The sequence below is a fragment of the Salmo salar genome, chromosome ssa05, assembly GCF_905237065.1.
Source record: "Salmo salar chromosome ssa05, Ssal_v3.1, whole genome shotgun sequence".
In the NCBI taxonomy this organism is placed as follows: Eukaryota; Metazoa; Chordata; class Actinopteri; order Salmoniformes; family Salmonidae; genus Salmo; species Salmo salar.
This window is the reverse complement of record NC_059446.1, coordinates 50,433,865-50,458,744: the sequence shown is the minus strand read 5'-3', so window position 1 is coordinate 50,458,744 and position 24,880 is coordinate 50,433,865. Positions and strand designations below refer to the sequence as shown.

The 24,880-nt window shown below is 40.6% G+C and overlaps 1 protein-coding gene across 1 annotated transcript in view; it reads left to right on the top strand.

The window, feature by feature from the left end:
- Positions 1-1,795: 1,795 nt before the first annotated feature.
- Positions 1,796-24,880, top strand: part of LOC106605058 (ER membrane protein complex subunit 2) — a 60,937-nt gene continuing 37,852 nt past the window's right edge. Inside the window, exons 1-3 of the mRNA XM_014200315.2 lie at positions 1,796-1,921; positions 7,773-7,886; positions 16,310-16,374. Coding sequence (XP_014055790.1) covers positions 1,882-1,921; positions 7,773-7,886; positions 16,310-16,374 — 219 coding nt within the window. The 5' untranslated portion in view covers positions 1,796-1,881. The remainder of the gene's footprint in view (positions 1,922-7,772; positions 7,887-16,309; positions 16,375-24,880) is intronic.

The following is a 24,880-nucleotide window of genomic DNA, read 5'->3' as shown; positions in this document are numbered from 1 at the left end:
CAGCAGTCAAGGAGCACAATTTGGGTTTTCAGAACGGTTGCTATTCATCTCTCCTCATTGTGACATTCTAGCTGAGTGACCCTCTCCAAGGTAAACAGCAGCCGTATATTGAGATTTAATCATTTTTCTTTCACTACCTCCAGATACACCTACATCTCATGCTGCCAACGTTAAACCTGTGCACAGTACAGAGGGCCTTTACCATCATGGCCTCATCCTCTGAGTCAGGCCCCACCGTCTTTTCTGGTCGTTGGTGCGGGTCGGGAAGAGAGCAGGGCCCTGGCCTTTAACAGCACCCTGGCAGAGAAGAGAAAGGCCCTTTACCCCGAAGGACAGTGTTTGCTTGTTTTAATGTGGTCGCCTCAGTATTTTGGTTTCCAGCGGAAACCCGACCATATATCAACTGACTGCCATGTGCAGACTTGAAAATTACAAGTCCACGGATCGTTTGAGCTGAACGTAAGTTCAACCGCACATAATGTTATTTTTTTGTATCCCTGACAGAGATGATGACATTTTATAGTCCTCTTGTGCACTTGTACTTGCCCAATAACGACCATGCTCTGCCTTTATACAATGACAGTGTCCTGTAACAAAACATAGTCCTGTTGAGCTCAGACAATAGAACATTAACAAAGTATCTACATTGCAGTGAGAGGTATTGGGGATGACATCAGGATTCTGAAATGTTTCTGTAAGTGAGTTTGTGTTGAGTCCACCTCAACAAGTGCGTAATGTGGTAGAGGAGTGTGGCGTGTAACTTACAAAGTCAGAGACATGGGATCGACAGTCAGAGGCCCCTTGAGAGGAAAATCAAGACAAGAAAGGGACAACACAGCATCTCAAATGTGCTTTCAACACACAAGTCTTCCACTCCTGACATTCTGCTTAACCTACCTCAGAAGAAAATGAATTACACAACTAAGCATGAGACTATACAGCATCTCTGACCCCTTTCCAATCCTCCCTGGTAACAACAACAAATCTAACCAAGCCTCATGAAAGCTAGGTGTACCATGAATATAAATTTAGCGTGAGCAGCATCGCAGAGCTCGGAGACCTAAACCTCTGGAGAGGGCTAGTGTTACGGTTCAGGCCCTGTTTTCTGGTCAGTTGAAACAAGGTAATTTTAGGCACAGTTACATAAATAATAACTGGAGGCAGTGTGTTAATCAGCGCTGTCAGATTTAATACCTGGGTATGATGGGGGAAAGGGTCAGAGCAAGTGCATGCATTGCTTTTGTTTACATCTAGTCCTACATCCAGCACTGTCATAACTTTTATGCTAACCAGTCTGTTATGATCCTCTCCGCAGGGACTAAAGTGAGATTTTGGAAGTGTTGAAACTGTGGTCTGCTCTGAGTGTCAATTGTTAAATTAAATAGACCGGGACCTGATGTATCTATGCATCAGATAGTAGGATTCAATTACTCCAATGATTGAACAGTTGCCTCAAAGGAAACATCCATGATTGCCTTGCCTGCTCAATTACACACAGCCTTTTGAAGATGGCATGTGAGCAAGACATGCATAAAGTAACATTTTGTCCTTCTCTGTTACCATTCCCCTTAATCATAAATGATGTGACTTTCATGAATCTTCTCATTTCAATAAAAACTGACAGTTTACACCCCATCACTCAATCACATTACACTCATGTTAATAGCAGAAAAAACAATAGAAGCAGCAGAAATATTAAAGTCCATAGAAATGAATAAAATACATTGAACATGTCTCAAAAATATGTTTGACTATTCTCGAGCTTGTACGTAGATTGAATGATCATTTGTTTTTACACTATTTAGAGAGTAAAGGCTCAGTGAGCAGAAAGAAACAAGCTACACCCAGTTCAATGACGTTGAACCTGTGCTGCCAAGAAAGATGGCGTCGGTATCAGAAATGTACGATGTAACCTGGGAAGGTAAACACAGACGATTAAACGTTTTAATGTACTGTATGACTGAAAGTGTGCTGTTAAATCCTTGTATGATTCGACGTAGTGCATTTTAACTATCGTTCGGCGAATGTAGCTGCGTATGTCCATCTCATCAAGACAACTCCGCTTGCTAACACGAGAGCCACTTGGCTAGCACATTATTTCTGCCTGTCTTTCTTATTTCAATTTTTCTTTAGCAACGTTAGCTAGCTAACGTTAAGCATTGATTAATCTGTTATTGTTGTCATTTTGTATCCCATTGTCGTAGCTAACAGTTCACAGCATGTGTGAGTTTGCAAGGATACACAGCAGGCTAAGCTAGCTAGCCAGCCTAGGTACCTAACGCCTGTCAGCTGATTATAACTAAGTTAGTTAGCTAGCTAGCTAGCTAGCTACCTGCTGTCATTGTTCTGCCTCATTAGATGGCTTGCTAAAATACACGGTCTTGCATTGGATATTACTAATTGGCAGAGAATACCTGTTTTGGTGATTTCTTGTCCATCAAAGTAAATCACAGCACGTTTTTGGAATCTTTCAACAGTTACCTGATTAGCTAAGTATAATGCCATTGGAAATTAATGTTGTAAATGTAATTTATTTACCTAAAACTGACTTTTAAAAGTATAATGTAGCTGCTTCCTGTTGCCTAGACATATTGATAATTAGCACATTGCCAAAATACTGTTTTAAAGTGTCCAAATCAATATGCAGAAACAGTTTGCGATGCATTGACTTTGTCAAGGGAAATTAATACTTTCCATGCGTTATTTGTAACTTATTTTGTACATAATGTTTCTGCCACTGTCTCTTATGACCGAAAAGAGCTTCTAGAAATCAGGACAGCGATTTACTCACCTTGTATTTAAATACTTTTTTATTTAACAAGTCGGATGAGAGGGTTTTACTCCTGACACCCGACAAGGCCCTCATCTACCTACGTTATATAGGTATGCACGTCAGCTTTGACATCGGTTTTGCACATCGGCGTTAAACTAGACGTTGGGCCGATATACTTACGATATATCGTGCATCCCTAGTACATACCCCAACAAGAAGCCAAGGATTACAGGCAACATCCGTACTGAGCTAAAGGGTAGAGCTGCCACTTTCAAGGAGCGGAACTCTAACCCGGAAGCTCATAAGAAATCCCGCTATGCCCTCCGCCGAACCAGCAAACAGGCGAAGCGTCAATACAGGACTAAGATCGAATCGTACTACACCAGCCCCAATGCTCGTCAGATGTGGCAGGGCTTGCAAACTATTACAGACTACAAAGGGAAGCACAGCCGCGAGCTGCCCAGTGACACGAGCCTACCAGACGAGTTAAATGACTTCTATGCTCGCTTCGAGGCAAGTAACACTGAAACATGCATGAGAGCATCAACTGTTCCGGATGACTGTGTGATCACACTCTCCGCAGCCGATGTAAGACCATTAAACAGGTCAACATTCACAAGGCGGCGGGACAAGACAGATTACCAGGACGTGTACTCCAAGCATGCGCAGACTAACTGGAAAGTGTCTTCACTGACATTTTCAACCTCTCCCTGTCAGTCTGTAATACCAACATGTTTAAGCAGACCACCATAGTCCCTGTGCCCAAGAACACTAAGGTAACCTGCCTAAATGACTACCGCCTCGTAGCACTCACGTCTGTAGTCACAAAGTGCTTTGAAATGCTGGTCATGGCTCACATCAACACCATTATCCCAGAAGCCCTAGACCCACTCCAATTTGCATACCTCCCCAACAGATCCACAGATGATGCAATCTCTACTGCACTCCACAATGCCCTTTCCCACCTGGACGAAAGGAACACCTATGTGAGAATGCTATTCGACTACAGTTCAGAGTTCAACACCATAGTGCCCTCAAAGCTCATCACTCAGCTAAGGAACCTGGGACTAACACATCCCTCTGCAACTGGATCTTGGACTTCCTGACAGGCCGCCCCCAGGTGGTAAGGGTAGGTAACAACACATCCACCACGCTGATCCTCAACATGCGGGTGCCTCAGGATTGCGTTCTCAGTCCACTCCTGTACTACCTGTTCACTCATGACTGCATGGCCAGGCATGACTCCAACACGATCATTAAGTTTACTGATGACACAACAGTGGTAGGCCTGATCACCGACAATGATGAGACAGCCTATAGGGAGGAGGTCCGAGACCTGGCTGTGTGGTGCCAGGACAACTCCCTCAACGTGATCAAGACAAAAGAGGTGATTGTGGACTACAGGAAAAGGAGGACAGAGTATGCCCCCATTCTCATCAACAGGGCTGTAGTGGAGCAGGTTGAGAGCTTCAAGTTCCTTGGTATCCACATCACCAACAAACTAACATGGTTCAAGCACACCAAGACAGTCTTGAAGAGGTCACAACAATGCCTATTTCCCCCTCAGGAGACTGAAAATATTTGGCATGGGTCCTCAGATCCTCAAAGTTCTACTGCTGCACAATCGAGAGCATCCTGACTGGTTGCATCACTGCCTGGTATGGCAACTGCTTGGCCTCTGACCGCAAGGCACTACAGAGGGTAGTGCGTACTACCCAGTACATCACCGGGGCAAAGCTTCCTGCCATCCAGGACCTCTATACCAGGTGGTGTCAGAGGAAGACCCTAAAAATAGTCCGACTACACACTGGCAAAGATTTTCAGCTGGCAGTCAGACACTGGAAAAAGTTTCAGTGACAGTCAGGGCTTTGCATAGGCTCTTTGTTGTGTTTTTTTTGTGGGACTGGAAAAAACGTAAAAGAACGTTAACCTGTTCTCATTCTTTTAAAATACCGGTTCTGTTTCAGAACGGTATAGATAATTTACTTTCCCGGGTCTGTTTCTGTTCGTCTCAAAATGTAGTTATTTTCCAGTTTCCGGTTCTGTTCCTTGAACCAGTTCCAACCCCTGGTAGTAATACATACTGTCCACATCATGGAAACTCAGATTTCTTTTAATAATCACATTTCTCACTAGTTAAACCATTTTAGATGTAAAAAATGCTTCTAAGCACAATTTAACCAGCCACTCTAGTGTCCATAGGGTCTGTGCAACAGGCTGAAAGTTTGATGTCCCTACTACTAATTACTAGCTAGCTAAAATCAGCAAGAGAGCCTGCGTGTTGACACAGAAGGAGAGAGCATTGTTGTGCGAGTTTTCCAGAGTTTACTTTAGCTTGCTTGCTAGGTAGATATTTATATACCTAGCTAATGAGATTTGTTTTAAACGTGTATATACAGTGCCTTCAGAAAGTATTAACACCCTTGACTTTTTCCACATTTTGTTGTTACAGCCTGAATTTAAAATTCACTGGGCTATGCACAATACCTCAATCTCAAAGTGGAATTGTTTTCCATAATTGTTTTTATGATAAAAAAAATAATTACAAATTAATTAACAATGTAAAACTGAAATGGCTCGAGTCAATAAGTATTCATCCCCTTTGTTATGGCAAGCCTTAATAAGTTCAGGAGTAAAAATGTGCTTAAGTTGCATGGACACTTTTTGCAATAATAGTGTTTAACATGATTTTTTAAATTACTACCTCATCTCTGAACCCCACACATACATACAATTATTGTACAGATTCAATCTCAAAGACAATGGAGGTTTCCCAATGCCTCGCAAAGAAGGTCAACTATTGGTTGATGGGTAAAAAGAGAAAAAAGCAGACATTGAATATCCATTTGAGCATGGTGACTTTAAAACAGTTAGAGTTTAATGGCTGTGATAGGAGAAAACAGGATGGATCAACAACATTTTATTTACTCCACAATACTAACCTAATTGACAGAGTGAAAGAAGGAAGCCTGTACAGAATACAAAATATTACAAAACATGCATCCTGTTGGTAGTGCCAAACGATTAGGGCTTTTTGAGTTTGATTATTAAAAAATTATCACATTTTGGTGTTTGTTTTAGACATTAAATTCACTATGCATTATGTGGATTGAATTCTGTAACACAGAATAAAACAATTAATTAAATTCCCATGATGGTAGTGACTGCCTATTACTGCTTACCACATATTAACCATTTATTCACATTACATTACTTAAAATATTTAAGTTGTGTATATTACATTTGTTTTATTTGATTACTTTATTTCTTTTGAAGTCATCTCATCTCTATGGAGCTGCTACCTTTACTGTCTGACAAAATCAAATTTTTTTGTAGTTCTTCAAAGTAAATAAGGCATACTTTTATGACAGCTGAATACCAGCTATCAATCACTTAGATCATGTATTATCAGTTAGAGAACTCACAAAGCAGCAACTGCGCTTTATCACCTTACGATCGCCTCTTCCGTAGCAGGCGAAAAGAAACTGACCGGACAAGTAGATGCACAATAGATTATGGTCATTGTTGTTAATTACCACTTTTATGCGCTAAACTATGTAGAATATGGGCCTGTTGGAAACTACAACTTCCTACTACATCACACAGTTTGGGCTTGATCCGATGTAAAAAAAACGAATGTAAAATAATACTGAAACAAATGTGGCAAAGTAATTAATTAACTTGTCCTGAATTCAAAGTGTTATGTTTGAGGCAAATCCAATGCAACAGATTATTGAGTACCACAAACCATACTTTAAAGCATTGTGGTAGCTGCATCATGTTAAGGACTGGGGAGTTTTTCAGGATGAAAAGAAACAAAATGGAGCTAAAGTGTTGTCAGATTTTCTGTTCGTAAATTCAGAGCGTTTCGCTCTCGGAGCGTTCAGACCGCACAATGGCAGTCAAGTACCCAAGCTAACGTTGGCTACTTCCAGACACAAATGAGAATCACATTGACCATTTTACTCGCCCTAGCAGACATGGTTAGGATGGTATCCACAGCGTTGGTAACTGTGCTGCTGGCAACAATTTTAATTGTGCTTTACCGGCATTTACTGACGGTTTACCGACATTTACTGACACCGGCCATATTCAACGTGTGTTGAGCGTTCGTAAATTCATCAGTTATTCTGTCGGAATAGATAGCCAGAGTGAATTTACGAACACACCCCTTGTTTGGTCAGCGTTGTGTCAAGTCACTCCGGTTCACACTGACTGTGGCGTGTGCAGAAAGTAGCCCACCACTTTATCCAACTGATCTGTCGATTTGGGTCATCAATGTTGTTGAGAAAAGTAGCAAAACTTTTGAAGTTCTCGATGGCAAATGTTATATCTTTCAAAACCGGCACGGTAGAAAGGACTGTCACAGCTCACGTTATAGAAGCATGCTACATGGCCGACCAATCCAAACTCATCTCCCGACATGTCCAGCCCATCTATTATCACAGCCAAACTAATTGAACAGTCCAGGTGTGCAAAGCTCTATAGGCTTATCCAGAAACACTCACAGCTGTAATTGCTGCCAAATGTGATTCAAACATGTATTGACTCAGGGTACTTATGTAATCAAGATATATTATTTTACAAAATGTAAATTTTTATTTTGTGTAGATCGTTGACAAAAAATGACAAATCCATTTTAATTCCACACAATAAAATGTGGGAAAAGGGGTGTGAATACTTTCTGATGGCACTGTATGTCAGGAACCAGTAGGTAGCCCAGATTTTAGAGATGGACCAGTAACCAGAAAAAGTGTGCACTGAACTGCGTACTAGAGTAGAGGGCTGCTGGGTCAGGGTCATTACCATCCACTACCTTTGTGCTATTGAGCAAGTTAACCCAATTGCTCCAGGGGCTGATGGTGTGCTGCTCACTCTTTGTGTGTGTGTGTGTGTGTGTGTGTGCGCGTGCTCTACCTGATTCAATATGTTATATGAAAGCATGTCATCTTTTATATTGCCTGAATCCTGAGAAATGTTTCGGTAATTGTGTTCACAGAAATGAGAGACAAGCTGCGGAAGTGGAGAGAGGATAACCACAGAAACAGTGAGCAAATCGTGGATGTTGGTGAAGAATTGATAAATGAGCATGCGTCCAAACTTGGAGATGACAGTAAGTACATATGCATTAAATCAAGAGTCACATCAGACCAATTTCTAGCGCTGTTGTAGTAGGCAGAATCTGTTTGTACACAATGATCCACAACACCAGCCACCCATCACAGGATGTTTGGGAGACAAGGACTTGATTTGTCAATTTGGTTTCATTCTTGATTTATTTTATTAATTGAAGAAAAAGTAGCATTATAATAGGAAGGATGTAAACTTTGATGTACCCTAGACGTATAGGTGATGGAGATGTATAGTGTTTTCAGGCATCAAAGACGTACACAAAGCCAACATTTACAGTCAGGCAGCATGTTCAATATAGACAACATTTAGTGGCAGAAGGGGAAATTAATTAATAGACTGTATTCTTAGTCTGTCAGAAAACATGGAAATGCTACAATCTAGATTTAATATAGACTGCTATGGTTTGTGGTTTCACTGCAACATGATTGCTAGAACAGGTTGTACAGTAGGCCTATGACTGATTTGGTCTTGTCACAGTTCTCTGCTCATGAAAGCAAGGAAGGGCATCAATCTCTTAAATGACTAGTTGTCCAATGATTCATTAATTCAGTATGGAATCAAGGAGTACTGACTGTTCTTTTGTACAGGCATAGAATAACAGGGAACCAACCTGAGCTCATAATGAAACTGCTGGAGAGATGATTAGGCCTGTGTTATGCTGCGAAGACTTTGTATACATGTAGTCCTTTACTCAGTACTTTTTTGAAGCACATTTGGCAGCGGTTACAGCCTCGAGTCTTCTCGGGTATGACGCTACAAGCTTGGCACTCCTGTATTTGGGGAGTTTCTCCCATTCTTCTCTGCAGATCCTTTCAAGCTCTGTCAGGTTGGATGGGGAGCGTGAATGCAAAGCTATTTTCAGGTGTCTCCAGAGATGTTTGATCGGGTTCAAGTCCGGGATCTGGCCGGGCCACTCATGGACATTGAGACTTGTCCCGAAGCCACTCCTGCGTTGTCTTGGTTGTGTGCATATGGTCGTTGTCGTGTTGGAAGGTGAACCTTCGCCCCAGTTTGAGGTCCTGAGCACTCTGGAGTAGGTTTTCATCAAGGTTCCCTCTGTACTTTCATCCATTCATCTTTCCTTCGATCCTGACTAGTCTCCCAGTCCCTGCCACTGAAAAACATCCCCACAGAATGATGCTGCCATCACCATGCTTCACCATAGGGATGGTGCCAGGTTTCCTCCAGACGTGACCCTTGGCATTCAGGCCAAAGAGTTCAATCTTGGTTTCATCAGAACAGTTAATCTTGTTTCTCATGGTCAGTCTTTCGGTGCCTTTTGGCAAACTCCAAGCGAGCTGTCGTGCCTTTTACTGAGGAGTGGCTTCCGTCTACCATAAAGGCCTGATTGGTTGAATGTTGCGGAGATGGTTGACCTATTGCAAAGTTCTCTCATCTCCACAGAGGTAATCTGGAGCTCTGTCAGAGTGACCATCCATAGGTGGGCCTTGGAGGGCGTAGGCCCACCTACTTGGCAGCCAAGCCCACCCACTGGGGAGCCAGGCCCAGCCAATCAGCATGCGTTTGTTCCCACAAAAGGGCTTTATTAAAGACAGAAAATCTCCTCAGCTAACTGACTTTGGAGGCAGTTTATGTTAAAGAAATGAACATTCAATTCTCTGGCAACAGCTCAGATTGACATTCTTGTGGCGTTGTGTTGTGTGACATCTGCACATTTTAGAGTGACCTTTTTATTTTCCCCCAGCACAAGATGTGTGTGATCATGCTGTTTAATCAGCTTCTTGAGATGCCACGCCTGTCAGGTGGATGGATTATCTTGGCAAAGGAGAAATGCTTACTAACAGGGATGTAAACATGTGAATGGTGGTGTGCTGCAGCCCTCCATTTCCTGTAGTCCATGATCAGCTCCTTTGTTGTCCTGGCACCACACTGCCATGTCTCTGACCACCTCCCTATAGACTGTCGTTGTCGTTGATCAGGCCTGCCACTGTTTTCATCAGCAAACTTAATGACGGTGTTGGAGTCATGCACTTCTTCTTGTAACTCTTTTTGGAGCATTGGTAACGTGTCTGACTCTGGCTCTTTGAATGCCTAGTTCTCGCCTCAGAAAGCTTACACTGCCCACCCAAAACGCCACAGTATTGATACTTTTCTCATGTAATTTGATCGATTTGTTCGTCAAAATCAATTTGTGGGCCAGAAAAGGGGCAGTTTGGGCCTCAACACAGTGCCTTCAGAAAGTATTCACACCCCTTGCCTTTTCCCACTTTTTGTTGTTGTACAGTCTGAATCTAAAATGGATTCAAATGAGATTTTTGGTCACTGGCCTACACACAGTAACCCATAATGTCAAAGTGGAATTATGTTTTTCAAAAAAGGCTGAAATGGCTTGAGTGAAGTATTCAGCCCCTTTGTTTATGGCAAGCCTAAATAAGTTCAGGAATACAAGTTTGCTTAACAAGTGGCAAGGAAAAGTATGTGAACCATTGGTCATAAAATTTGATCTGGTCATCTAATTCACAACAATAGGCAAACACAGTCTGCTTAGACTAAGAACACACAAACAATTATACGTTTTCATGTCTTTATTGAACACACCGTGTAAACATTCAGTGCAGAGTGGGAAAAGTATGTGAACCCTTTACCCTCATATGGCAGCAATAACCTCAACCACATGTTTTCTGTAGTTGCGGATCAGACCTGCACAATGGTCAGGAGGAATTTTGGACCATTCCTCTTTGGGGAAGTGGTAAGAGGATGATAGCAGTGCCAGCTATGTTGTGTGATGATTTTGAAGCACTACATAAATTCAACAGTCACAAGATGGGACTTCAAATAGGTCTATGGCATGTCAAGGAAACTGTGGTCTACTGTTTAAATGTGTTGAATGGAAACTGAAATCTGGACACTGACTGTAAGTCTATAACCTCACCACATAGCCTTATTAATAACTCGTGCAGAATTAAGCATTTCTTGCAGTAAAATTATACACCAAATGTAGGCAAAATTTGAACTTGGGAACAGGAGTGAGAAATAGGATTTGTTTTATTTCTGTATCTTGAGAGAATGCAATGCTCAATTATATACCATCTGTAGAGGTGCTGTCTATATCATCAAAACTTCATAAAAGCTGCTAGTATTTCAATCACATAAAATATGCACCAAAGCTTAACTGAAATCTTAAGTCTTTTTCACAGCTTTCTTTTTCCTTACATCCGGTCAAACTGATGTAATTTGGACATTTTGCGTTATTTTATTTTTTTTTACGTTATTGTATTTTCTCCCAAGTCCCTAAACGTATTTGCTCTGTGAATGACCGAGAGAACTTTACTGATATCAACTTGATTGAAGCATTCATTCTATCCATCTATTACATTATTCTGTTGAGCAAGGGTTTATTTAGTCTTCTAGGGCAACATAAAATGACAAACGAGAAGCTACATGTATCTAATTATAGACAAGTTGATTAACAAATAGCCAATCAAAATGTTAAAAATTACAAGCAGAAACAAAATTCTGCACCCCCTGTCAAAAAATAATTCTGTTGTATTTGACTGTAGCCTATAGCGCTTTTTCTATACAGTGAGGGGAAAAAAGTATTTGATCCCCTGTAGATTTTGTACGTTTTCCCACTGACAAAGACATTCAGTCTATAATTTTAATGCTAGGTTTATTTGAACAGTGAGAGACAGAATAACAACAACAAAAATCCAGCAAAACGCATGTCAAAAATGTTATAAATTGATTTGCATTTTAATGCTCAGGGATTTCACCATGAGGCCAATGGTGACTTTAAAACTGTTACGTACTTTTCCCCTCTCACACCCATTAAACTGAGGATGGATCAACAACATTGTAGTTACTCCACAATACTAACCTAATTGACAAAATAAATAAAGGAGGCCTATAGAGAATAAAAATATTCCAAAACATGCATCCTGTTTGCAACAAGGCACTAAAGTAATACTGCAAAAAAAAAAGTGGCATAGAATTTAACTTTTTGTCCTGAATACAAAGTGTTGTGTTATGTTGTGGGCAAATGCAATGCAACACATTACTGAGTACCACTCACCATATTTTCAAGCGTAGTGGTGTCTGCATCAAGTTAGGGTATGCTTGTAATCGTTAAGGCCTGGGGAGTTTTTCAGGATAAAAAAGAAACAAATGGAGCTAAGCACATGCAAAATCCTAGCTCAAAACCTGGGACTGTCTGCTTTCCACCAGACACTGGGAAATGAATTCACCTTTCAGCAGGATAATAACCTAAAACAGTAGGGAAAATCTACACTGGAGCTTACCAAGAAGACAGTGAATGTTCCTGAGTGGCCGAGTTACAGTTTTGACTTAAATATACTTGGTATCTATGGCAAGATCTGAAAATGGTTGTCTAGCAATGAATAACAACCAATTTGACAGAGCTTGAAGATGTTTCGAAAATAAGAATTAGCAAATGTTGAGAAATCTAGGTGTGGAAAGCTCTTAGAGACTTACCCAGACATACTCACAGGCGCTTCTACAAAGTGTTGACTCAGGGGTGTTAATAAGATATTTCTGTATTTAATTTTCAATAAATTTGCAAGAATTTCTAAAACGATGTTTTCACTTTGTCATTATGGGGTATTGTGTGTAGATAGGTGAGAAATCTATTTAATCCATTTTGAATTCAGACTAAAAACAAAATGTGTAATAATTCAAGGGGTATGACTACTTTGAAGGCACTACTGTAGCCTCAAGTTGTTATTTTTAATCCAAAATAATCAATTTCCACCTCAAAAGACAAACAGTATAGGCTAGTATCTTTAAAGCTGAAATCCGTTTGAAATTGCCACATTCGTTTGGGTTATAACAACAAATAGTCACTTGAGACACTGTTAGAACAGAGGGGTATACTACAAAGCAGGATCAAAAAGTTAGCCAGCTATCTTTGTAAAGCAACCAGAAATAACACATTTCTCGTTTATTAAAAAAGCCAAACTTGTGTTTTTGTCCATTGAATCAATTAGACCATGCCAATTTTTAAGTTTCTTTCTAAAAATGTTAAGCTATCCAAATATTTAGGTTAGTTAGCTGGCTAATTCCTTGATCCTACTTTGTAGTATACCCCTCTGCAGAATATGTACTGTGGTTTATATATTTTTATTTTTTTTGCAACGATGCTGAACATTTCCTCCATTTCATCAACAAAACAAAAACAATAAGACGCTGGGTCGAACAGGGTTGTTTCACCTTACACAAATTCCATCTTTAATATGTCACAAGTTCTCAGAAGCCTAGGCCTATTCAGTATTTTTAGTAGGCTTACCAATGTGACTCGACTGTTGAATTGAATGATGCAGAAGCTTGGTAAGCCATTACTTGATTAAAAAAAATAACCCGTATGTGATGGTTGGTAGCGGTACACTCAGTTTTGCCTTTTGGCTATATAATAGCCTGCTAGTGTCTCACTATGTAGTCTTGCTGAACGACTCTGTGAATGTCTATTTTCCTTGTACTCATTATGATTCATTCATACTCTTTATAGAGCAGGGTAAACACTTAACACGCCCCGGTTTTATTGAAACCAGTTCTTAAATTGGCTGTGAAACAAGATGGCAATTGTCAAACAAGAGTTGGAATCATAAAAAGGCAAGGAAAACTCCAGGCGTTTGTTTGTTTTGGCATATCAGTTTTCTTGTTGAGTTGGGTTTTATTGTCCTTTCTCAATTTACAGTTAGACAGCATTTGGCAGAGGACATCTGGCATGCTTGTCAAAACAGACATTTTAGCATTAATTCCATTAATTGGATCCATTAGCCAAGCCTATTATTAATCACTGTCTTTTACTGTTACAGTTGATGGATTGAATAAACACTTCAATAAACATTTCATCTTTATTTTTAAACCGCTGGATGAAATGTATCGGGCAATGTTGATAAACGTTGTGAATAAGGCATCACACCGTAACTGGTTAGAATATCACAGTGAAATGAGGGGAAATGACATTCTGCTGCCCTGCATAACAGCTGTGTAAGCTTTCTTTCTCTGTGTTTTAGGAAAGGGCTGCGTAATGTTGTCTTTTGTATGGAGTTGTACATTATCTTATGAAGTTTTGAACATTTTCTATGAAGAACGAAATCTTAGAATACCAACAGAATTTGATCTATATTGCCTTAACTTGGTCAGTGGTCTTTCACCATGATTGATTCTCTAAATTAGGCTTAATATAACTTTTATTTGTATTGAACTACATAAAACATACATGGAAGAGATTTTCCCTTGTCCATCCAGTCCTTTATATACATGGTTTTATTTCTATGCAGCACATATTGTTGATTATTAATAAAACAAGTGTGAGGATTGAGAGAAATTCTACTTGTAACTAGAGGTCGACCGATTATTGGAGGACCGAAGAAAGCCCATGCCGATTTTAATTTTTTTATTCTTTATTTAAAAAAAATATATTTTTTACATTTGATTTATTTGTGTAATAATGACAATTACAACAATACTGAATGAACACTTTTTATTTTAATATAATACATAAATAAAATCAATTTAGCCTCAAATAAATAATGAAACAATTTGGTTTAAATAATGCAAAAACAAAGTGTTGGAGAAGAAAGTAAAAGTGCAATATGTGCCATGTAAAAAAGCTAACGTTTAAGTTCCTTGCTCAGAACATGAGAACATATGAAAGCTGGTGGTTCCTTTTTACATGAGTCTTAAATATTCCCTGGTAAGAAGTTGTAGTAATTATAGGACTATTTCTCTCTATACCATTTGATTTTCATATACTATTTGATGTTCTTATAGGCACTATGGTATTGCCAGTGTAACACTATAGCTTCCGTCCCTCTCCTCGCCCCTACCTGGGCTCAAACCAGGAACACATCGACAACAGCCACCCTCGAAGCATCGTTACCCATCACTCCACAAAAGCCCCGGCCCTTGCAGAGCAAGGGGAACAACTACTTCAAGGTCTCAGAGCGAGTGACATCACCAATTTTGAAACGCTATTAGCGCGCACCCCGCTAACTAGCTAGCCATTTCACATTGGCTACACAAGCCTAATCTCGGGAGTTGATAGGCTTGAAGTCATAAACAGCTCAATGCTTGAAGCACAGCGAAGAGCTGCTGGCAAACGCACGAAAGTGCTGTTTGAATGAATGCTTACGAGCCTGCTGCTGCCTACCACCGCTCAGTTAGACTGCTATATCAAATCATAGACTAAATTATAACATAACACACAGAAATACTAGCCTTAGGTCATTTAATATGGTCAAATCCGGAAACTATCATTTCGAAAACAAAACGTTTATTCTTTCAGTGAAATACGGAACCGTTCCGTATTTTATCTAACGGGTGGCATCCCTAAGTCTAAATATTGCTCTTACATTGCACAACCTTCAATATTATGTTCAATTCTGGCAAATTAATTGCGGTCTTTGTGAGGAAGAAATGGTCTTCACACAGTTCGCCACGAGCCAGGCAGTCCAAACTGTTGCATATACCCTGACTCTGCTTGCACGGAACGCAAGAGAAGTGACACAATTTCCCTAGTTAAAAGAAATTCATGTTAGCAGGCAATATTAACTAAATATGCAGGTTTAAAAATATATACTTGTATTGATTTTAAAGAAAGGCATTGATGTTTATGGTTAGGTGCAACGATAGTGCTTTTTTCGCGAATGCGCTTGTTAAATCATCACCCGTTTGGTGAAGTAGGCTGTGATTCGATGAGAAATTAACAGGCACCGCATCGATTTATATGCAACGCAGGACAAGCTAGATAACTACACATGGTTGATGATATTACTAGTTTAACTAGTGATTATGTTAAGATTGTTTTTTTTATAAGATAAGTTTAATGCTAGCTAGCAACTTAACTTGGCTTCTTGCGTACTCGCCTAACAGGTAGTCAGCCTGCCACGCAGTCACCCCGTGGAGTGCAATGTAATCGGCCACAATCGGTGTTCAAAAATGCAGATTACCGATTGTTATGAAAACTTGAAATCGGCCCTAATTAATCGGCCATTCCGATTAATCAGTCGACGTCTACTTGAAAGCAATTCCCCAGGATTCAACGGCTAGATAGCAGACATTATTTTAGGACTGAGTGGTGTTATGAGTTTCTGGGTTTATAGGAAACATGCCTAGATAGCAGGCAGACATTATTTTCCCTGTTCAAGATATTGTGATATGCAAATGAAAGTGAAAAGTTTGAAATGAATGCCCACAGTTGAAAAGAAGCATGTTGGAGAGCAGACGGGGCCTATTCCTGTTGAGGCATCACTTAGGGCAGTCTCCTGTCTTTCCTATGATCCAGTAGAAAAAGAAGAAAGCACCTTGTGTTACAGTCAGACTGTTAATACAGTATTAGTTCTATGTCAATTGATCATGTTTTGATGTTCTGCCTGACACTGTACTGGAATATTAAAACTGTGCTTTTTCTCCTGTGCCCAGTATGGATAATTTATGAGCAGGTGATGATAGCTGCGCTGGACTGCAGTCGGGATGATTTGGCTTGGGTAAGTGAACTACCAACAGCTGCCACACATACCCACCGTCCTCAAAACCCATCTCTCACAGTCATTGCTACTTCGTCACCCACAATGGCAAATTTGAAAATTATTTTTATTTGGCCAAAAATATTACTCCATCTGTCTGTACTTTGGGGAAAAAAACAAACATTTGCTGAGCAGTGTTGGATTAATGGAGGGTAAAAAAACGCACTATAGATGAACACAGTGTTAGCTGTAAACCTTTATGGCGTTTAACTTCCCCTTTTCTTGTTGATTCATCTGCCATCACAGAGTTAACTAATAGATATGTTACAGATTGTGTTACTTAAAGTGCCTTCAGAAAGTATTCACACCCCTTGACTTTTTACACATTTTGTTGTTACAAGGTGGGATTAAAATGTATTTCATTGTCATGTTTTGTCAATGATCTACACAATGTCATCTGTAATGTCAGTGGAAGAAACATTTGTAAATTTGTAAAAGAATTATGAATAATAGAACACTAATATATCTTGATTACATGAGTATGCATCCACCAGAGTCAATACATGTTAGAATCACCTTTGGCAGTGATTTAAAGCTGAGAGTCTTAATGGGTAAGAGCTTTGCACAGCTGGATTGTACAGTATTTGCACATTATTATAAAAACACAACAACCAACTTGAGATTTTTTTGATCATTGCTAGACTAGGCCACTCAGGAACATTCAGTGTCGTCTTGGTAAGCAATTCCAGTGTTTTAAAAAAATAATTTTTTTAATTTTTTTATTTGACCCTTATTTAACTAGGCAAGTCAGTTAAGAACAAATTCTTATTTTCAATGATGGCCTAGGAACAGTGGGTTAACTGCCTTGTTCAGGGGCAGAACGACAGATTTGTACCTTGTCAGCTCGGGGATTCGAACTTGTCTCCCAGTGTCTGTTGGAAAGCAGAATGAACCATGGTTTCCTCTAGGATAAGGCCTGTGCTTAGCTCAATTCCGTTTATCTTTATCCCCCCCATAACATGACTCTTGAATTTATTTAGGCTTGCCATAACAAAGGGATTGAATACTTATTGACTCAAGACATTTTAGCATTTCATTTGTAAAAATTTGCCTAAACATTATTCCATTTTGACATTATGAGGTATTGTGTGTAGGCCAGTGACCAAAACATCTCAATCCGTTTTAAATTCAGGCTGTATCACAACAAGATGTGGGGGGAAAAATCAAGGGGTGTGAATACTTTCTGAAGGCACCATGATTTTTCCTCCCACATCTTTTGATTGAATAACATACAGGGGAGAGATTGATACAAAAGGATGATTATTGTTTTTAATTGACCTTGTCCATCCAGTCTGTTAAATACATGGTTTTATTTCTCTGAAGCACATATTGATTATTCTTAATTATCCAAGTGTCAGGCATGAGAACAGAAATTATACTTGAAAACAATTTCTCAGGCTTCAAGGGCTTTATGAAAATGTATTACATTTCAATATGACGAGAGCAAAAAGTTAAGACCACCACACTTTTGTAATATAACATTGGGAATTTAAAACCAAAGTTATTTCTAATGAGTGTTTTTATCCAGTTTATTTTAAAGATCTGATTATTTGCAAATTCAGCACCTGTGATAGAATGAGATTATTCTGTTTTACTCATTTTAGTACTGAATCGTAATTTAGTGAGTTTTAGGTTGATGACGAACCATGCCTAGATTGCAAACAGACATTATTTTACGACCGAATGGTGATTAAGTGGGTTTTGATTTTCTTGGTTGATCTGAAACCATGCCTAGATAGCAGAAATTCATAATTTTTCCTGTTCAATATATTCTCATATGCAAACGCAAGTGAAACGTTTGAAGTGAATGCCCACAGTTGAAAAGAAGCATGCTAGGAGAGCAGATGGGGCCTATTTCTGTTGAGGCATCACTTAGGGCCATCTCCTGTCCTTCCTATGATCCAGTAGAAAAAGAAGAAAGCACCTTGAGTTACAGTCAGAACTAATACTGTATTAACAGTCAATTCATCATGTATTGATATTCCTATACGTTTTGGCTTGGAATTCAATCAAATTTGCGTTGAATATAACATTGTTCCTGCTTAGCTCGATTTAAATCAAAACATGCGTTTTCACTGCAAAGAGCAGGAACCAATAGCATTTCCCCACTCTTCTTGACTGATTTGAATCTGGCTAAATGTACTATTGAAGCCTAGTTAATGTCCTGTCAGTTTTGCTCATATCTGCTTAAAATTGAGTGATTTATATAAACTAAAATAATTTTATGGGTGATGGGAATAGTATATGAGGATGTTTTGCAACGATTCCCTATGCATTGCAAAGAATATTGGCGAAGACAACTAGATTACGGAAAGTTGTCCAATCACCTGCTCCCAGTGAGAAAGACCATTACTGTTGTTGGACAGGTCAAAAGATCAGGGCTGCAGGACATACTTTCCATCTCATCCAGGATATCGTTGGACATGACGATAACCATTCCACACCTTTCTCATGAGTGTGTGAAAAAACAGACTCCAGTTCCCTCATAGAGACGGAAGAGAAAAAAACTCGCCGTAAAGAGCATCCTGCCTCTCCTTTTTATAGTAGCAAGTGGTGAACTGTGGGTAGGCACAAGACAACATGGTCTTCAACCACGTCAACTGCTTATTTTCACATACAGTGAGGGGAAAAACGTATTTGATCCCCTGCTGATTTTGTACGTTTGCCCACTTACAAAGAAATGTTCAGTCTATAATTTTAATGGTAGGTTTATTTGAACAGTGAGAGACAGAATAACAACAAAGAAATCCAGAAAAACGCACGTCAAAATGTTATAAAATGATTTGCATTTAAATGAGGGAAATAAGTATTTGACCCCTGTGCAAAACATGACTTAGTACTTGGTGGCAAAACCCTTGTTGGCAATCCAGAGGTCAGACGTTTCTTGTAGTTGGCCACCAGGTTTGCACACATCTCAGGAGGGATTCTGTCCCACTCCTCTTTGCAGATCTTCTGGAAGTCATTAAGGTTTCGAGGCTGACGTTTGGCAACTCGAACCTTCAGCTCCCTCCACAGATTTTCTATGGAATTAAGGTCTGGAGACTGGCTAGGCCACTCCAGGACCTTAATGTGCTTCTTCTTGAGCCGTGTGTTTTGGGTCATTGTCATGCTGGAATACCCATCCACGACCCATTTTTCAATGCCCTGGCTGAGGGAAGGAGGTTCTCACCCAAGATTTGACGGTACATGGCCCTGTCCATCGTCCCTTTGATGCGGTGAAGTTGTCCTGTCCCCTTAGCAGAAAAACACCCCCCAAAGCATAATGTTTCCACCTCCATGTTTGACGGTGGGGATGGTGTTCTTGGGGTCATAGGCAGCATTCCTCCTCCTTCAAACACGGCGAGTTGAGTTGATGCCAAAGAGCTCCATTTTGGTCTCATCTGACTTTCACCCAGTTGTTGTCCTCTGAATCATTCAGATGTTCATTGTCAAACTTCAGATGGGCATGTATATGTGCTTTTCTGAGCAGGGGGGACCTTGCGGGCGCTGCAGGATTTCAGTCCTTCACGGCGTAGTGTGACCAATTGTTTTCTTGGTGACTATGGTCCCAGCTGCCTTGAGATCATTGACAAGATCCTCCCGTGTAGTTCTGGGCTGATTCCTCACCATTCTCATGATCATTGCAACTCCACGAGGTGAGCTCTTGCATGGAGCCCCAGGCTGAGGGAGATTGACAGTTCTTTTGTGTTTCTTCCATTTGCGAATAATCGCTCCAACTGTTGTCTCCTTCTCACCAAGTTGCTTGGCGATGGTCTTGTAGACCATTCCAGCCTTGTGTAGGTCTACAATCTTGTCTGTGACATCCTTGGAGAGCTCTTTGGTCTTGGCCATGGTGGAGAGTTTGGAATCTGATTGATTGCTTCAGTGGACAGGTGTCTTTTATACAGGTAACAAGCTGAGATTAGGAGCACTTTAAGTGTGTTCCTAATCTCAGCTCGTTACCTGTATAAAAGACCTGGGAGCCAGAGATCTTTCTGATTGAGAGGGGGTCAAATACTTATTTCCCTCATTAAAATGCAAATCAATTTGTAACATTTTTGATGTGCATTTTTCTGGATTTTTTTGTTATTCTGTCTCTCACTGTTCAAATAAACCTACCATTAAAATTATAGACTGATCATTTCTTTGTCAGTGGGCAAACGTACAAAATCAGCAGGGGATCAAATACTTATTCCCCTCACTGTAAGTTCTTCAGGACTGTGTTTGTCTTTTATCATGGATCCCATGAATGGAAACCATCAACTATCCCTCCTGCCCTGCTCTCAATGGTCTGGGCGGACGTGAATGCGTCATAAAAAAACACAAAACACTGCTCATGATATCTCAAAACCATTCATGTTTTACATGGATACAGTATATTTGTTTGTGTTTAAAGCTGCACTGCGTGTAACTCGCTGGTGGAGAACAGCAGGCAGGGGAAGCAGTGGTCGGCTGCTAGCAGCGCAGCCACAGAGCCAGTCTTTCTTTTGATACCATTCAGATTGAAATGATCGTGTTATTTTCTCCCTAGCTTTTGATTTAAGTCCCTAAGCTTAGGTGTTGGTCTTCCATCCATTTAATAGCCCGTTTTCTAGAAAATTCATATTGAAAACCGTTTCAGATGCAGTATGTTAGCCATCCTGATCAGATCCTATGTAAATCAGAGCGATTTAAAGTAGAGGAAGAATATGTACAGCGCCTTCATAAACGAACGTAACTGCCAAAAGGCGGAAGATGACATGTGACGTCCACAGGCAGAGTCCTTCCTGCCTATCTCATTTTTTCCCCCATGCCAATACACATGCCCATTTATTATTTGAGTGCAATGAAAATTAATGGAACATATTGAAACATGAAAGGCAGAAAAGCTCTCTGACTGTCTTTCGATGTCCGTTAGCTGGCAGTATAAGGAAGAAAAAAAAAAAACATCCTGTGGCGGACTTCAATAGCATCGATATGCAGCTGTTCAGGGAAGTCAGGAACCAATACACGCAGTCAGTCAGGAAAGCAAAGGCTAGCTTTTTCAAACAGAAATTTGCATCCTGTAGCTCTAACTCAAAAGTTTTGGGACACTGTAAAGTCCATGGAAAACAAGAGCACCTCCTCCCTGCAGTGAAGCTAGGTAAGACTGTCACCACCGATAAATCCCGAATTTCAATAAGCATTTCTCTACGGCTGGCCATGCTTTCCTCCTGGCAACCCCAACCCCGACCAACTGCTCTGCACCCCCTTCAGCTACTTTCCCAAGCCTCCACCCAAATCCAGATAGATGTTCTGAAAGAGCTGCAAACCTGGACCTGTACAAATCAGCTGGCCTAGACAATCTGGACCCTCTCTTTCTAAAATTAACTTCCGCCATTGTTGCAACCCCTATTACCAGTCTGTTCAACCTCTCTTTCGTATCGTCCAAGAGCCCTACAGATTGGAAAGCTGCCGCGGTCATCCCCCTCTTCAAAGGGGGTGACACTCTAGACCCAAACTGTTATAGACCTATATCCATCCTGCCCTGCCTTTCTAAAGTCTTTGAAAGCCATGTGTACAAACAGATCACTGACCATTTTGAATCCCACCGTATCTTCTCTGCTGTGCAATTTGGTTTCCGAGCTGGTCACTGGTGCACCTCAGCCACGCTCAAGGTACTAAACGATATCAAAACCGCCATCGATAAGACGGTACTGTGCAGCCGTCGTCATCGACCTGGCCAAGGCTTTCGACGCTTTCAATCACCGTATTCTTATTGGCAGACTCAACAGCCTTGGTTTCTCTAATGACTGCCTCGCCTGGTTCACCAACTACTTCGCCGACAGAGTTAGTGTGTCAAATCGGAGGGCCTGTCAAATCGGAGGACCTCTGGCAGTCTCTATGCGGGTGCCACAGGGTTCAATTCTCGGGCTGACTCTTTTCTCTGTATATATCATCGATGTCGCTCTTGCTGCTGGTGATTCCCTGATCCATCTCTACGCAGACGACACCATTCTGTATACATCTGGCCCTTCTTTGGACACTGTGTTAACAAACCTCCAAACGAGCTTCAATATCATATGACACTCCTTCCGTGGCCTCCAACTGCTCTTACAGGCTAGTAAAACCAAATGCATGCTTTTCAACCGTTCGACAACCGTTCGCCTTTTCAACCAACACTCTACTCAGCAAATTGGATATAGTTTATCACAGTGCCATCCGTTTTGTCACCAAAGCTCCATATACCACCCACCTCTGCGACCTGTATGCTCTAGTCGGCTGGCCCTCGCTACATATTCGTCGCCAGACCCACTGGCTCCAGGTCATCTATAAGTCTTTGCTAGGTAAAGCTCCGCCTTATCTCAGCTCACTGGTCACGATAACAACACCCACCGTAGCACGCGCTCCAGCAGGTATATCTCACTGGTCATCCCCAAAGCAAACACCTCCTTTGGCTGCCTTTCCTTCCAGTTCTCTGCTGCCAATGACTGGAACGAATTGCAAAAATCACTGAAGCTGGAGACTTATATCTCCCTCACTAACTTTAAACATCAGCTATCCGAGCAGCTTACCGATCGCTGCAGCTGTACATAGCCCATATGTAAATATCCCATCCAATCTACCTACCTCTTCCCCATATTGTTTTTATTTACTTTTCTGCTCTTTTGCACAGCAGTATTTGTACTTGCACATCATCATCTGCACATCTATCACTCCAGTGTTAATTTACTAAATTGTAATTACTTCGCTACTATGGCCTATTTATTGCCATAACGCCTCACGCCATTTGCACACATTTGCACACACAATATAGACTTTCTTTTTTCAATTGTGTTATTTACGGTACGCTTGTTTATTCCATGTGTTGAACTGTTTTGCTTTATCTTGGCCAGGTGGCAGTTGTAAATGAGAACTTGTTCTCAACTAGCCTACCTGGTTAAATAAAGGTGAAATATTTTTTTTTTTTAAGAAACTCAGATACACAAGTCATGTCAATGAGTTTGAAGGGCGGAAGAAAGGCACAGCGAGGCTGCCTTTCCCCAGGCCTCCTTGCGCAAATTTGTGAAGTAAGTACATGTTCAGAAATCGATTTTATCATGCATAAAAAGCATGACAAAATGATTATTGATCAAACGTGTATTTATTTTTCATTAGTTCTATTTTTAATTCATTTCACAGCGTAGGCCCTACCTACCCTGACTGCACGTCACTCGGGCTGTGTATGTTAATCTATTTAAATTTGCATCAATATGCCCAGACGATCAGGCTGAGCATTTCAATGGCAAAAGTAGGCTCAGGGAAATAAATTATAAAAAAATGTATTGGGCGGCAGGTAGCCTAGCGGGTAAGTGTTGGGCCGGTAACCGGAAGGTTTTAACCCTAACTTCTTCTGTAGGGCATATAAAATCTGCAATGCGGAAAACGCAGACAGAATCACGGAATCCAGAAGTAATTCAGCAATATTCAAATATGTATTTAACTTAGTAGGAAATCAACTAAATGTATTAAACGTATTAGAAAATGTATTAATTTGCTGAAGTTAATCATAAGATATGAACATGCATCAGTGATACTTATTTTTCTGCAACCTTCTGAAATAGCACAGGAATGCCTGTTTGTGTGCAATGCAAGTATGTCTAGTCTGCACTCTGTGTAGCCGTTAACGGTAATGCTAATGATAATCGTCTGCTGATAGATGGAAAGGCTTTCCCCAAAACCTTTTAAAATAAATGTTAACTACAAAGTAGCCTATGCCTACCTGGCAGAATGACATTCTTTGCATCAATCCACTGCCCATTTGTTTTGCAAACTCTGCAATCACATGAGCGCTACAGAAACACAGCTAACCAAACAACGGTCTCTGGATGGTGCACACTTGTAATAAAGGGTAACTACACCCAAAATGCAACATTTCTTAGATGTTTTTCCCAGACCTCAAAAGTGGTGTCCTGATGTGGTTTAAGCATTTTGTGGACTTGTTTTTTTTTAATTTAAAGTGTGATAAAAAAGGGAAAACCTGGAAAAACAAAAAGGAGAAAACGGAATTTGGGAAAAGATGGATTGGAATCAGGCACAAAATATAACAGATTTTAAAGTGCCCTTAAAGTTCTGGATAAGAACATCTGCTAAATGACTAAAATGTAAATGTAAAACATTTCTCAGCTAACTATCGTTAAGACATGCTTCGCCACTGGCGACTAAGGGCTGGATGTGTCTGTGTACTTCATAGGTGAAATAAAAAATACATTTTACGTAGGGGTGGTCATGAAATCCCTAGTTTGAAAGCGACTGTTTTCTTGACGCTGTGCCATTTTCCCCTACATTTCCCCCCACGTAGGCCAATCCCTTAACAATTAGAGTTCTCGCCAAAGAGCTTCAGCTCCTCACATTTGAGTGACAGCTATCAGGAGGCCTGCCCAGCGTTATCTGCGGGGCGGACCCAACGGCACAGTGGGAACCGCGGAGACCGATATAGAGCGAGCAATGTGGTGCACATATGTGATGAAGTGCGCAATTTTCAGGGGAC